The 13,577-nt window shown below is 51.8% G+C and overlaps 1 protein-coding gene across 1 annotated transcript; it reads right to left on the minus strand.

Moving 5' to 3' along the window:
* Nucleotides 1–1,895: 1,895 nt before the first annotated feature.
* Nucleotides 1,896–11,659, minus strand: SUMO3 (small ubiquitin like modifier 3). Its single transcript, XM_070466871.1, has 4 exons — nt 11,494–11,659; nt 6,736–6,864; nt 4,518–4,589; nt 1,896–3,184 (listed from the first exon to the last, which is right to left on the minus strand). The coding sequence occupies exons 1-4, from the start codon at nt 11,512–11,514 to the stop codon at nt 3,092–3,094; spliced, it is 315 nt and encodes a 104-aa protein (XP_070322972.1). The 5' UTR covers nt 11,515–11,659; the 3' UTR covers nt 1,896–3,091.
* Between the last annotated feature and the right edge of the window lie 1,918 nt (nt 11,660–13,577).

Genomic DNA, 13,577 nt, shown 5'->3' on the forward strand with positions numbered 1-13,577 from the left:
CTTCCCCTAGTCCTCTGCCTCCAGAAGCCAGCATCCACCCCCGCTGCTCTGACTTCTCCACTGACTAATGTGTATCAGGTCACTAGATGAGTCCTTTTTTTCATTAATATTCACGGTGGTTCTACAGCTGATTGGCTCATTGATCTATCTACTCCTCTTTGTGCTTCTTAGAACCCCATTCCTAAAAGAAAAGTTTTTATCTTCACAACACTTATTCCAACGTATTCTTGTGTAGAATTTACTACATTATGCCCTGTGTAGTTTTCTAGTATAATATATATATAACTTTGATGCATGTTTGACAGGAGAGGCATCAACAAAAATTCAGCCTGACACTGTCTTCTCAAATGACCATGGTGATTTATATAAAAACACTGTACTTTTAAACAGTTCCAAAAAGTAATGGATTTGCACAAATACTCCTAAGGTTTCCATCTCCCATTCAAGTAGTTACCTTCTCTGTGATCCAGCTACACCCCATCCCCTCATGCAGGTCAGGGGTCAGAGGGCGATTAAAGAACAATTCTACTTGGAAGGGAACAGAAGTGCAGATGATGAGAAGAACTATCATAAACATGAGGCTCAGACAACAGCACCCATTAGATGCTGGGGGTTTTCTGAACTGCATCCATGTCTGTCACTTGCTGTCTTTCTGAGGTCATTGTGTTGTAGCAGTGTGTGTTCACAGTTTGTACCAGGATTAGTTTCAAGTGACAAAAACCCAAAATATGAGGTGCTAACATAATGGAAGTCTCTCACCTCGCTGTGGCTGGTGGGACAGGCTCACCTTCAGGGATACTTATGCTCCCCTCCGCGCATCCTCGCTGAGATTCAAGTGAGACTAGGCATCCCGTGTTTGATTCGCTAAATCTGGCAATGCTCAGCTCAGGTCAGCTGGTCCTGGTGTCCCAAGGGTTCCGAGCACCTGGTGTGTGATACTACTGGTTTCTTTGAGAATTGAAGTTCTGAGGTATAAAAAGGGTCTGCTTTTTGCAGATTCTTTCCATGAAAGCTGTGTTATGGAGCAGCTGAGATTAACAGGTACGCTCCCACCTGTGCTGTGCAATGCAGCCAGGCCGGCACCACCCGTGTGCCTGGGGCCAAGGGGTCCTGGGATGTGGGGTTTTGGTACTGAAACTGGGAAAGTGCCAGCTGGGACTCAGGGCACCCATAATACAACCAGTAAAGACGAGCCTGTCTGCTACTGAAGCATCAGTTTAACCCAGTGATTTTAGGAGCTGGTTTTACATAACAATATTTTAATATATCAGCAGATCTGTTATTCCAAATGCACCTCCAGGACACTGCCTGCTTGTCCATCAGATGCTGGGGTCAGGCTCAGACAACACTGCACTAGGGCTCCCCAGAAACTGCAGTGCTCCTGAGCTCAGGCACCCTGACATGTCACCCTCCCCACGAGTGCAGGGCGTGCCTTCCTGGGGCCTACACTCCCCCACACCTTCGCTGGGCCACGCCTCTGCCTGCTGCTGCCACCTAAGCAACTCATGTGCTTGCTGCCCCTGAGCTTTCAGCCTGTGCCCACCTCACCAATCAACCTGATACAGTATCACAGTGCAACATGCAGAAGTTTCCCAAACAGTGTCAACTCACTTCCATTCAAAACAGATGAGGGAATAAGTTGTCAGCTGCACTGCACAAAGGAAAACAGTCTCACATTCAAACACCAAAAGTATCAAGAAGCCCAGAGTCATGGTAACCCTCCCCCCAGGAGCCCAGGAGAGGGAGGAGAGCTCTGCAGGGGAGGGGGCAGCCTTGGCAGGTGAGCCGGCCTTCAGATGGAAGTCGGAGTGGTCGTGAAGGGTCACTGCAAATACCGAACGTGACACAATGTCCAGTCTCCAAACGCAGTAGAGAATATGAGCTGAGAGACAGGATACCAAACTATATTTACTGTTGACAGTAGTAAAGAACAACAAATAATGTACAAATTGGGGAATAAACACAAAAGAGCCGCAGACACCCCGCCTGTGCCCGAACAGCAAGGTACAGGGGAAGTGTAGGCTTCTCCAGCGAGGTCTCAGGCGAGCAGGAGATGATGGTGGTTGTCCTGCCCAGGTGACCCGAACAGGCAGCCAGGGACCGTCAGACAGGAGTGAGTCCGCACGGAAGGGCAACAGGACAACCATCGGAGGTTAACCAAAACAGACCCCAAAATGCACAGAACTGAAATCACACGTAACGTGTAAGCTCCATACCAACTTGGGGAGCAGAGCACAGTCCTCGGGGAGAACCCGGAGGCATCTCTCACTTGTAGCCACACTTTGAAGCAGCTCTTTTACACAAAAACATAACAGCAAAATCAGCAATACTCTATCTTCCTTGTTTACATACAGACCATTGTTACTCATCAGAAGCAAATACTGGAGGAAATCTGAGGCCCTGGCACCGTGACCACAGCACACGTGTGGGACTTACTTTCTTCTCTGTTAAGAAAAGGGGAAAAGCCCATTTTTGTTGTGTCCAAGCAGTGTCACCGGCAGTTGGTGGCCGTGGGTCTGGGGCCCCAGACCCCGCCCAGGGCCGTGTTACTGAAGAACTTACCTTTTAAGAAACATTCCAGTATTTTCCCTTCAACTTAACTATATTCTGGCAAAGCTTACATTTCTAATATTTAGCATTAAAAAAACCTGTGCCCGCAAGAAACAGTAAGTGAAAGTGTATCTCCCATACCAACCATGACCCAAAAACTCGCCCCACAGAAGCACTCCCAGAGCAGTGACAGTTCTCTCCATGACTGGAAGGAGGGGGGTCAACACCTGGAGTGAGAGCCCCGTCTAGACAGAAAGCAGGCATTCAGGCCACAAGCTTGGAGAAAATGTCATAGGAGGGAGAAAAAACGAAAAAGTAAAAACAAAGCCCAAGTCCCTCACCAGGCATTTTACCCAAACACAGGTACCAGGTGGTGGGCCGAGGGAGGCTGGGGACCATCACCACCGTGGCACTCAAGTGCATCAGAGCAAAGTCCTTCTGGGGAATGTCCTCGGTGTCCGAGCCTCCCTGCTGATGGGCTTGGCCACACGTCCACTGTTCAATAGCAAACACAGCACGGTGCCACGAGGGGCTGGGGGCTCTAGAGGCCGCTCCCCAAGAGGCAGCTGGCCACCCTGGAGCCCCCCGTCTGCTGCTGGAACACGTCGATGGTGTCCTCGTCTTCCATCTCCAGCTGCAGGCACAGAAGGCATATCAGTGTCTTCTCATCCTGGGGGAGGGGGGACCCACCCCCACGCACCTGAGCCGTGAGCCTGCCCCCAAGTGGGCACATGAGGACAGAGGCTCAGCTATGGGTTTCCAGTTAGCCCACTTCTTCCCCAAGTTCTCCTAACAGAATCCACAATGCTAGAACCTTGACTGACAGAGAAACTAAGTCCTGTTAAAAACAAAGTGTCTCAAGTCTTACTGAGAAGTATACAAAATCAGATTTCAGCTAGGAGAGAATGACCAGAAGCGCTGAGTCCTGGGGACGTCAGAGGTGGGGGTGGAGTCCACACGGGTGCTGCCAAAGCCAACTCCATCCCAAAGGAAGGGGTCCCTGCTGGCCTCCCCATCCCATCGAGTAGCATCCTGCTCAGAAATCAAGAGCAGTACCCCTGAGGGGGAGGTGGGAGGGCAGGGGGAGGACTCCTGTTGCAGACATGACACAGCACGAGCATCGGCAGAGAGGCTGGGGAGCCCACGGCTGCCCCCTCCCTCTGTGTAAGTGGCATGCAGTTCCCCACAGAAGCAGAGATGAAACCTCTACAGAGCAGCCCTTTCACACTAAAGGCTGGCCCATTCTCCCCACGCTCGACCCCACAGTCGTCCGGCTGACAAGAGCCAGGAGTGCAGCCTGGACCCCAGGCTCTCCCTCCACGAGTGATGTGCAGACCTGACAGAACTGCACGTGGTGGCAGATGCTGGAGGAAACGGAGCACGCTGCACCCTCTCCACCCATGCCCCTTCCTCAGTGCTCAGAGGGCAGGAGATGGAGGCAGGAATGTAGCCGCAGACTAACGCTGCGGGTCCAGTGTCCCGACAACACGCAGTGGTGATCCTATCTGCCCAGCTCACCTAGAGCAGGGGTGGAGGTCAGGTCAGGGGGTGAGGATGCTTGGCCTCGGCCATGACCCTGGACCACCTCAGCTGAGAACCAGCCCTCCTGCTCCTTCTCCCAACACAGATGAGGCTGACAAAGTACATTTTTCTCATTTGAAAACTGAACCTCAAAATTACAAAATCTAATAATCTAAGCCATTAAGAAAATGTAAGGTGAATTCACTGGCCATCCAGTGGTTAGGACTCTGTGCTTCCACTGCAGGGGAGTGAGTTCAATCCCTAGTCAGGAACTACCTATCACAAGCCATGCAGCAACGCTCCAAAAAGAAAAAAAAAAGAAGGTAGAAAATGTATGGTGTTCTATATGAGCAGCAATCAGTAACTCTCAAATGTGAGCATTCCTGATGGCAGTTACACACGCAGGTCAGAAGTAGCCCTTGAGTGTAGACCTGCTGGGTTCCTACCTGTGCTGGGGTGTCTGTTTCATTAATTGGTTGTCCATCAAACCTGAATCGAATCTGTCTCATTGACAAGCCCTGAAAAGAAAAGCAGTTATCACTGTGTAAGTATTTCCCGCTAACACATCAGTTCAAAAAGAATCACACATTCATCAAAACACCAGACTTCTGAATACACAGATTTATGACCCAGTTGACTACAGTCTCACCAGTAGGCCTGAAGCTCTGAGGCAGCTAGAAAACAACAGAGAGTTCCCCCGGGGAAAAGGGAGCCACAGAACACAGTAAAAAACAAGGACTCTTGAAAATCAGAAATCATGAAAGACACAAGATCACCCATAAAAAGTGGGAACAGAAAGTCGAGAAAACCTCCCAGAAAGCAGACCAAAGCAACAAACCCCATGCAGTCAGAGGAAATGATCCAAATGAACACACCTGGCACAGGTGACTAAATCAGATGGAATCCCACTGGAGAGGGACAAATTGTCACTGAACTGAGAGAAGGTCCAGTTCCTGAACTGAACTGAGTTTCTAGGCCAAAAAGGCCGAGAACGTGCCCAGAAAAGTCTAAGACAAACCTGCCTACCTCAAAGCCCAGGAATAAAGTCCCGAAAGCTATCAGAGATAAACCACCTTACAACAAAAGACCGAGAATCAGAGCATCACTGAACTTCTCACACAAACGGGGGAGCCTAGAAGAATGTGATACAGCAACTCCGGAAAAGGAAAATGAATATCAACCTAGAAATTTATGTGCAGTCACATTACTCAAGTGTGAAGGTTTATAAAGCAAATCAGGTTCAGAGAAGCAGTACTCTTCTTATGCTTTCTGAGCAAGATACTGGAAGACACGCTTTATCAAGACAGGGGAAGATTAGTCCAGAAGATTAGTCCAGGACGGGGGCCGAGGTCGTGGGCAGGATTTCTGGGAGGCTCTGGGATGACCGCAGAGCAGCAGCCCAGGCGGGGCAGGAGGGAGGAGGCCCAGGTGGGAGATAGTGCAGCAAGGCAGGAAATGCAGGGCATAAAGTCATGATGGGACACCCCGAAATCCACACACACAGCCACCACCAGACCAAGAACAGGACTCAGACAAGAGCCAACAATAAGCACAGGCTGCTGTGTGGCTGGGGCGGCTGCCTGGTCACAAAAGAAGCAGATTCCAGTGCAGGCTGGGTGCAGGGAGGGGGCTGTGTGTGGGGGCAGGGGCTGGCTGTGTGGACCACAGGTCACAGAAGTCCCACCTTTCACAGGTGAAAATAGTCTCCAAAATCCAAAATTTCTCCACGAAACAGAAGCACAAGTATATTTACCAAGAAAAAGTGGAAGAAAAAAAAAAAAAAGCTGGAATTGACAGTGACCTCCTCTGAGGAATAAAGCCTGAAAAGAGGGGAGAAAGAGGAAGGCATGGAGTTTTTTTTTAGGTGTTTTTAATAGTAACAGCAAACAGGCCAAGGCAAGGGTTGTCAAAGCCAAGAGTGGAAACTAAGGTCAAGGATTTCCGCATCCCCCACAGAGGACTGGCTCCTGTGCAAAGCACCAGGGGCCCCAGGGCACAGTCTGACACGGACACTCAGGGCGTCAGCGTCTCTGATTACCATGGGAAGGCGCCAGTGAGGCAGCTCTTTGTCTTGTAAAGCAGTAAATAAAGGGAAATGATGCTTTTGAACTGTGGTGTTGGAGAAGACTCTTGAGACTCCCTTGGACTGCAAGGAGATCCAACCAGTCCATTCTAAAGGAGATCAGTCCTGGGTGTTCATTGGAAGGACTGATGTTGAATCTGAAGCTCCAATACTTTGGCTACCTGATGCGAAGAGCTGACTCATTTGAAAAGACCCTGATGCTGGGAAAGATTGAAGGTGGGAGAAGGGGATGACAGAGGATGAGATAGTTGGATGGCATCACCAACTCAATGGACATGGGTCTGGGTAGACTCCGGGAGTTGGTGATGGACAAGGAGGCCTGGCGTGCTGCGATTAATGGGGTCGCAGAGTCGGAAACGACTCAGTGACTGAACTGAACTGATTAAGTCTGTCTGGAGCAAACTGTGCCAGGGCAGTGTCTCCACAGACACAGAGGAGGAGGGATGGAATCCGTGAGAACCCACCGCTCAGATTCCAACAGTGCCAGACACCTGCCCCGCCCGGGGAAGCCCGGCCAGCCTGCACGGACACGAGCACACACACAGGCCCCTGCACACACATTCCACCGCCCCTCCCCACACCTGGCGCTCGCAGTAGGCCTTCATCAGCTTGCTGAGCGGCGTATGTCTCTTGATCTTGAACTGGACCACGGAGCCGTCCTGCCCGGCCACCTTCAGGTTGATGTGGTCGTTCTCCGTCTTCACTCCCTCCTGCAAAGACATGTGGATCTGGGTCTCCACCTGTCGCCCCACAACCACCACTGCTTCTTAAACGTCCCCGGCAATTCAGTCACTGGTGTGTCTGTCGTATTCCTATACAGAACTGACTTATAACTTCTGTTTGCTGAGTCAGGCAAATGCCCTGCCAACCTAGTGTTTGTCACAAACGTCAGCTTAACGGGAAAAAAATCTGCATAACACCAGAAAACAACAGAGAGAAGAGCCGCCTTTGTTTTAAGGTTGCTCTTAACAGTGGAGCACAGGGGACTTAGACTCAAATGTGAGGGTGAATGAGACACCAGAGACGTCTCTGGCCAGAACAGCAGGCTGCGCAGTAGTTCAGGGTCCAGGCTGCCCGCAGCTTCCCTGCTTGCCTCCCAGGGGGGCCACCTCAAGTGCGTCCTGGGTCGCCAGTCCGAGCTGAATGGGGTCACCGCCCTATCCTATTCTGACATGACCCATGGGACGCTCCAAGCTGCTGAGCATCAGCAAGGTCTCTGGTCCTTGGAAATTACTGAAAGTTGATGCAAGAAGCTGGTGTTCCGAGCAGAGCTCAGCCTGAGAGCAAGCTGCTGGGGAAAAGAGGAGTCTCTGCTTTTTCACAAAATGATGAAGCTGACCTAAGTCAATTTGCACAGTCTGGATGGAGACCAAGGCGAGTTTGTGTGCTGTCCTGGCCAAGTTCTCCTCTTCCTGGGGCTCTCCTTCCCCACCGCTCCCCCTTCCAAGCCCTGGGAACTGCTCCCCACCACATGGAGGGGAAAGGAAAGGAGGCCCCTGGAGATCAGAGTAGGGGAACTCGGAATGGCTCTGAGAAGTGGTCCCAGGAGGCAAGACTCTAGCAATGAACCCCCGTCTGATGAAACTGGGGGGGTCCTACGATCAGCGCCTCACCACTCCCCAGAGACCAAGAATGCATTTGCTTTTTCATCTTTTCAAATAAAGGTCTTATTTTTAAATAATCCTACATTTCCCAAAAAGTTGCCATACAGAGGCAGAGCACTCCTACATGCCCCACTGGGTCTCCCTGGTGTTAACATCTCACACGCTGCAGTATGCGTCCTGCCCAAGAACACAACATCAGCACACCACTAGCAACAAAACTGCAAGCTTTTCTGTATTTCACCAGTTTTTCCACTAATACCATTTTTCTGTTCCAGAATCCAATCCAGGATACTTCCTTGCATTTACAGATAAGATTTCCTCTCCATTTATTCTTTTACTTCTTTGCTGTTCATTGTGTTAAAATACACATAAAATTTACCATCTCAGCCATTTTTAAGTGTACAGTTTCTAGTATAAAATACAACCGCCGCCACCATCCATCTCTACAACTCTTTTCATCTTGTAAAACTAAACTCTGTCCCCATGAAACCGTCACTCGTCCTCTCCCAGCCACTGGCAACCACCATTCTTCCGTCTCCATGAATCTGACTCCTCTAGGGACCTCCTGTAAGTGGATTCACAGTATCTGTCCTCTTGTGACTGGCTTACATCAAGCAGCATAATGATGTCTTCCAGGTTCATCCCTGATGTAGCAAGGGTCAGGATTTCCTTCCTTTTTAAGCCTGAGTAATACTGCTGTACACACAGACCAGGCCTGCCTGGTGGCTCAGGTGGTAAAGAATCTGCCTGCAATGCAGGAGACCTGGGTTAGATTCCTGGGTCGGGAAGATCCCCTGGAGAAGGAAATGGCTCCCACTCCAGTTATTCTTGCCTGGAGAATTCCATGGACAAGGAGCCTGGCGGACTATAGTCCGTGGGGTCGCAGAGCTGGACATCACTGAGTGACTAACACTTTCACCCAGCAGTAGAGTTGCTGGAACATATGGAAATTCTGCTTTTAATTCTTTGACGAACTTCCATTCTCTCTTCCATGGCAGCTGCATCATTTTGCATTCCCACCAACGATTCCAACTTCTCCATATCCTCTCCAGCACTTGCTGTTTTCTGTTTTGATTTTTTAAAGTAGCCATCCTAATGGGTGTCAGGCAGTATCTCGCTGTAGTTCTATCTGCATTCCCCTGATGATCAGTGATGTCAAGCATCATTCCATGAGCTTCTTGCCTATTCGTATGTCTTCTCTGGAGAAATGTCTATTCATGTTTTTTTGCTCATTTTTTAATCAGGTCACTTATTTTCTTGTTGAGTTTTAGGAGTTCTCTATATAGTCTAGATATTGATCCTTAATCAGATATGCAATGTAGAAGGAAAATCAAAAGAGAGTCAGTGTTGCTCAGAGAGCCCCTCAGACAGAACCCAGAGACCACTGAGAACGGGACTCATCTCAACCCCGATGAAATCTGACCTGTGACCACGTCCTTTCCTGACGAAGCATCCAGGATAGCTGCTCAAAACTCGAGACGCCTGTGGAACCCTGACCCTGAAACAACGCATGACAGCCACCCCTTCAGGACACACATTTCCTTCTGTGTCAGAGTTCAACCTCGTGGTTCTTGCCTTTGTAAGCCCCTGATTCTTTCTCTTACCCAGAAAGCCCTTTGTTTTACCCAAATCTGTGTCTCCCAAATCACAATTCTTAACACCCCAAATTACTTTCTTTTTTTTCCCCCATTTATTTTTATTAGTTGGAGGCTAATTACTTTATAATATTGTAGTGGTTTTTGTCATACATTGACATGAATAAGCCATGGATTTACATGTATTCCCCATCCCGATCCCCCCTCCCACCCCAAATTACTTTCTTATTTGCAGCCTTCTGTGGGATTTTTTGGGTTGATAGTGATTTGAAGATATCATCTCCCCTTTCTGTGGTTGCCTTTTTACCCTGTTCACAGTGTCTTTTGATGTACAAAATTTTTTAATTTTCATAAATCATTTTTTTTTCCCAGGACACCTATGTCTTTGGTGTCATAATCAAGAAATCACCACCAAGTCCAATGTGGTGGAGTTTTTGTCCTATGCTTTCTCCTAAAAGTTGTATTAATTCTTACATTTAGGTCTTTGATGCATCTTAACTTTCAGATCTAGTGTTGAGAAGGGTCCAACTTCATTCTTTTGCACATAGACAGATGATGCATTTACTTTATTAATGAAAAAATATGGGTGTGTTTAAAACAGAGAGATGCAGGGGCCAGAACACAAAGAGGGCGGTGGCTACAGACCAGGCAGAGGAAGGTCAGACCCGGGGTGAATCCCTAATAATCAAAACTTGGAAAAAAGGAAAGGGAAGGATGAAACCCTAAAAACCAGAGCAGGGTTCACCCGGTCAGTCCCCTACCTGGACTCTCCAGGGAGGCAAACTGTCTTCCCAACTGGTCCACAAGGTTTTCTTTGCACCGAGATGGCCTGGGGGTGTACCTCCTACCCCTCCCCCCCAGGCCGGAAGGAGAGAGAATACTCTGAGCCAGAGCAGCCCGGCAGGAACCGAGGCCTTCGAAGACAAAGGGTGGGGCTTGAGGCACAACCAGCTCGCTGTCTTGGAAGTAGTTAAAACAAGTTAATTCTACTGAACTAGACCTTGGACATTGAACACATGGGAGTGTTAAGCTTAAGCTCACCGAAGGGATGAGTACTGAGCGTATTTCACTGTATCTCACTGCATTTAAACTCAAGATGAGGAGACCACCTAGAGGTCATAAAGGAAGGCAGTGACATCTGCTCGCACCCCCACCGGAAAAGCAAAGGCAGCTCCTAGGAGGCTCCAGGGCGGAAAGGGCCGCGTCCACCGGGGCCCCACCGTGGAATCCCGTCCAGGGGCTCCGTGCAGGCGCACCCATCCCGGTTCCGCCTCCCGTAAGCACTGGGGTGCGACCTCCAAGCAGCAGCAGCGGGGTAAGAGAGGCTGCGCACAGAGCAAGAGAGCAGACGAAAAGCTCCAGAAACCCGTTTCCAAGACAAGTTTTCACGGCCGCGGACCTTCGCGAGGACTGCCGGCCAGGGCACCAGACTGCGGAGCGCACACCGGGGAGCCCACTGGGCAGAGCGTGGCGCACACCCGGCAGCTGCGACGCGGGATGGGCGCACACCCAGGGGGCCGCAGAGGATCCCCTGCCCGGCCTGTGCCCTCTGGGTACTCCGCAGCGAGGACTGAGGAGGGGACCCCGCGCACGCGGGGCAGTAGAGCCCAGGCCGGCCGGTCCCCGTGAGGGGCATAGTTAGGGAGGGTCCCGGCGAGGGAAGAGGTCCTGGGTAGGGGCGGTCCCAGAGAGGGTTTGGGGACGCGGGTGACGTCGGCGGAGGGAGAGGGTTCAGACTAGAAGGGCCGGCTTTCCCAGACTCGACCCAACCCCGCGGGGCTCCCCGCAAGGCGGGCCCGGCTGAAGCCGGAGGGGTGGAGCTCAAACAGTGGAAGCGGGACCTGGGCGGAGTCGGAGCGCGAGGGCGGGGTCTGGATAGGGGCGGGGCCCGAGGGAGTGGTCTGGGTAGGGGCGGGGCCTGGAAGGAGGGCGGGGCGCGACAACGGGCGGGGGGAGGGGAATCGAGCGGAGCAGGGCGGCGTGGGGGAGGGGTGGAGGGAGAAGGGGGGAGGGGAGGCCCAGCGGCGCGGCTCGACACGGGTCCCAACGGCCGGCGGCGGAGGGCGGCGGGGCCCGGGGCGCGGGGGCGGCGCGGGCATGGGGGCTGAGTCCGGCCCGGCCCGCACCCGCCGGCCCTTACCTTGGGTTTCTCCTCGGACATGGCTGCGCTCGGAAGGCAGCGGGACAGCAGGCAGCCCCGAGCGAGCGACTCACGCTCTCGGCCCGCCGCTCTCCCGCCGCAACTGCTCGCGGGGCCGCGCTTTGCCCCCAAATCCCTGCGCGCAGGTTGGCCGGCGCGGGTCACGTGGCTGTCGCGCGTGCACGAGGCGCGCTCCCGGACGTCGGGCGCGTGCCCGGTCGGTCAGGGTTCCTGGCTGTTGGAAATGCGTCACCGGGCGCGCCCTGCGCGGTCAGGCGTCTGGCCTTCGGGGGTGCTCCGGGCAGCAAGGCCTGGGGCCGCGGAGGGGTGGGGGCGCGCTGCAACTCGGGGAGCGCACAGAGCAGCTAGGATCGAGGTCAGGGACGGTGCATAGGGCAGCTGGGGTAGCAAGGGGTAAGCTGTGGGGCAGGGGGCGCTGAGACCCAGAGGTGCCCCGGGCAGCGAGGGCCCGGGGGGCCGCTGGAAGGCGCGCGGGGACCCCCAAGGGTGCCCAGAGATCCAAGCCATGAGGCCTGACACCTGATCTTGGAGCCTGAGAATGGCCTGTTCACCTCTTCAGTCCCCGTCTCCGAACTGGCTCCTCACCGCAGCTCCACCAGCCAAGCCCCATTGCACTCACTGGCTCCTATATAGTGCGTGCGTTTCTCAGAGGGAAACAAGGAAAATAAAGCCAGCCAGGCGAACCACCTCCACAGTGGCCCCAGGAGACCTGAGTGAAAGAGCTGCTCTGGAGGGGACCCCCGATACTAGGAAAGGCCAGCTAACCTCCACTGAGGAGCCTAAAGTCAGGTCATGAGGAAGTGGGAGTGAGAAAGAATGCCTCCCAGGCCGACCCACCTGGCATCTCCGTCCACAAAGGACGCATGGTGTGTTCATTTAGCAAGGCCACGCAGGCTCCAAAGTCCACTGCCTGCACCCTGAGCTCCCGGTGAACAGAGGCATCAAGGGGCCTTTCTAAGAGGGCCTCGGGGTGGTGGAAAGTCTCTAGTTCCATCCACTTTTCAATCTGTGCTCCCCGACTGTGTGTGGCTCCTTCCTCTCCCCTTGCCCAGCCCCCTTCAGGGTCCTTCTGAGCCTGGCGAGTGGAAGCTGAGCACCTGGGGAGACAGTGATCTAGCCCATTGGGTTCAGCTCATTTCCTGTCAATAATGAAAGGCCATAAAGTCAAGTTTTCATGGACCTTAATTTAATCGTTTTTAACTCTTATTAAAAATTCACTTCCTGGGACTTCCCTGGTGGTCCAGTGGTCAAGAAACTGCCTTGCAATGCAGGCAATGCTGATTCCCTGGTTGGGGAAACTTAAGATCCTACTGGACTTGAGCCCACATGAGCTGCCACGAAAGCTCCTGAGTGATGCAAAGATGTGCCATGACTAAGACCTGATGCAGCCAAAATAATTGTTTTTAGTTATTTAAGAAGAGAGAACACTGACAAAACATTGTCAAAATCAACTTAAAAAAAAAAATTTCACTTTTGTGGCTAGAGGCACCATTTAGGAGAGGGGGAAAGAGCGCCCCAGAAAGGAGCTGCCACATCACAGACTGAGTCTCTCAGTTGAAAGGTGTGGTCAGACCGGAACTCCATCTCAGCTAGGTCCAAAAGTTTGGTCCCTGTCTTCCTGGAATGTGGCTGGTGGTGTCTGTTCCAGAAGATCTTGGCACAGTGACCAGCTCAAGGGGTGCTTCCTGGAGAAGGGAGTCTCTGGAGCTGGCCCCTTCCAGGACAGAGGTGGACAACTGGGACCAGAATCACCCCCTGCCCCCAGACGACTGGCTGTGGTGTAGCTTCAGATAGGCAATGTTCAGACCCATCACCCATCAGTGACTCTAAGACACCAGCAGCTATAAAATGACATTGTTTTATTTAACACAGACTCATTAAACTATGCAGGTTACATGTTAGAATTGATGAAATACAGTGTCTAAATGTGTTACAAAAGGAATTACACTATGGTTCATTCATATAATGAACAGCTATGCCACTATTAAATGTGTTGAAAAAAAAAGTTGATAACAGGAAAAGATGTTCATATGTTGATGACTTTTTTTATGAAGCAAATTATA

This window comes from Odocoileus virginianus, chromosome 4, assembly GCF_023699985.2.
Source record: "Odocoileus virginianus isolate 20LAN1187 ecotype Illinois chromosome 4, Ovbor_1.2, whole genome shotgun sequence".
In the NCBI taxonomy this organism is placed as follows: Eukaryota; Metazoa; Chordata; class Mammalia; order Artiodactyla; family Cervidae; genus Odocoileus; species Odocoileus virginianus.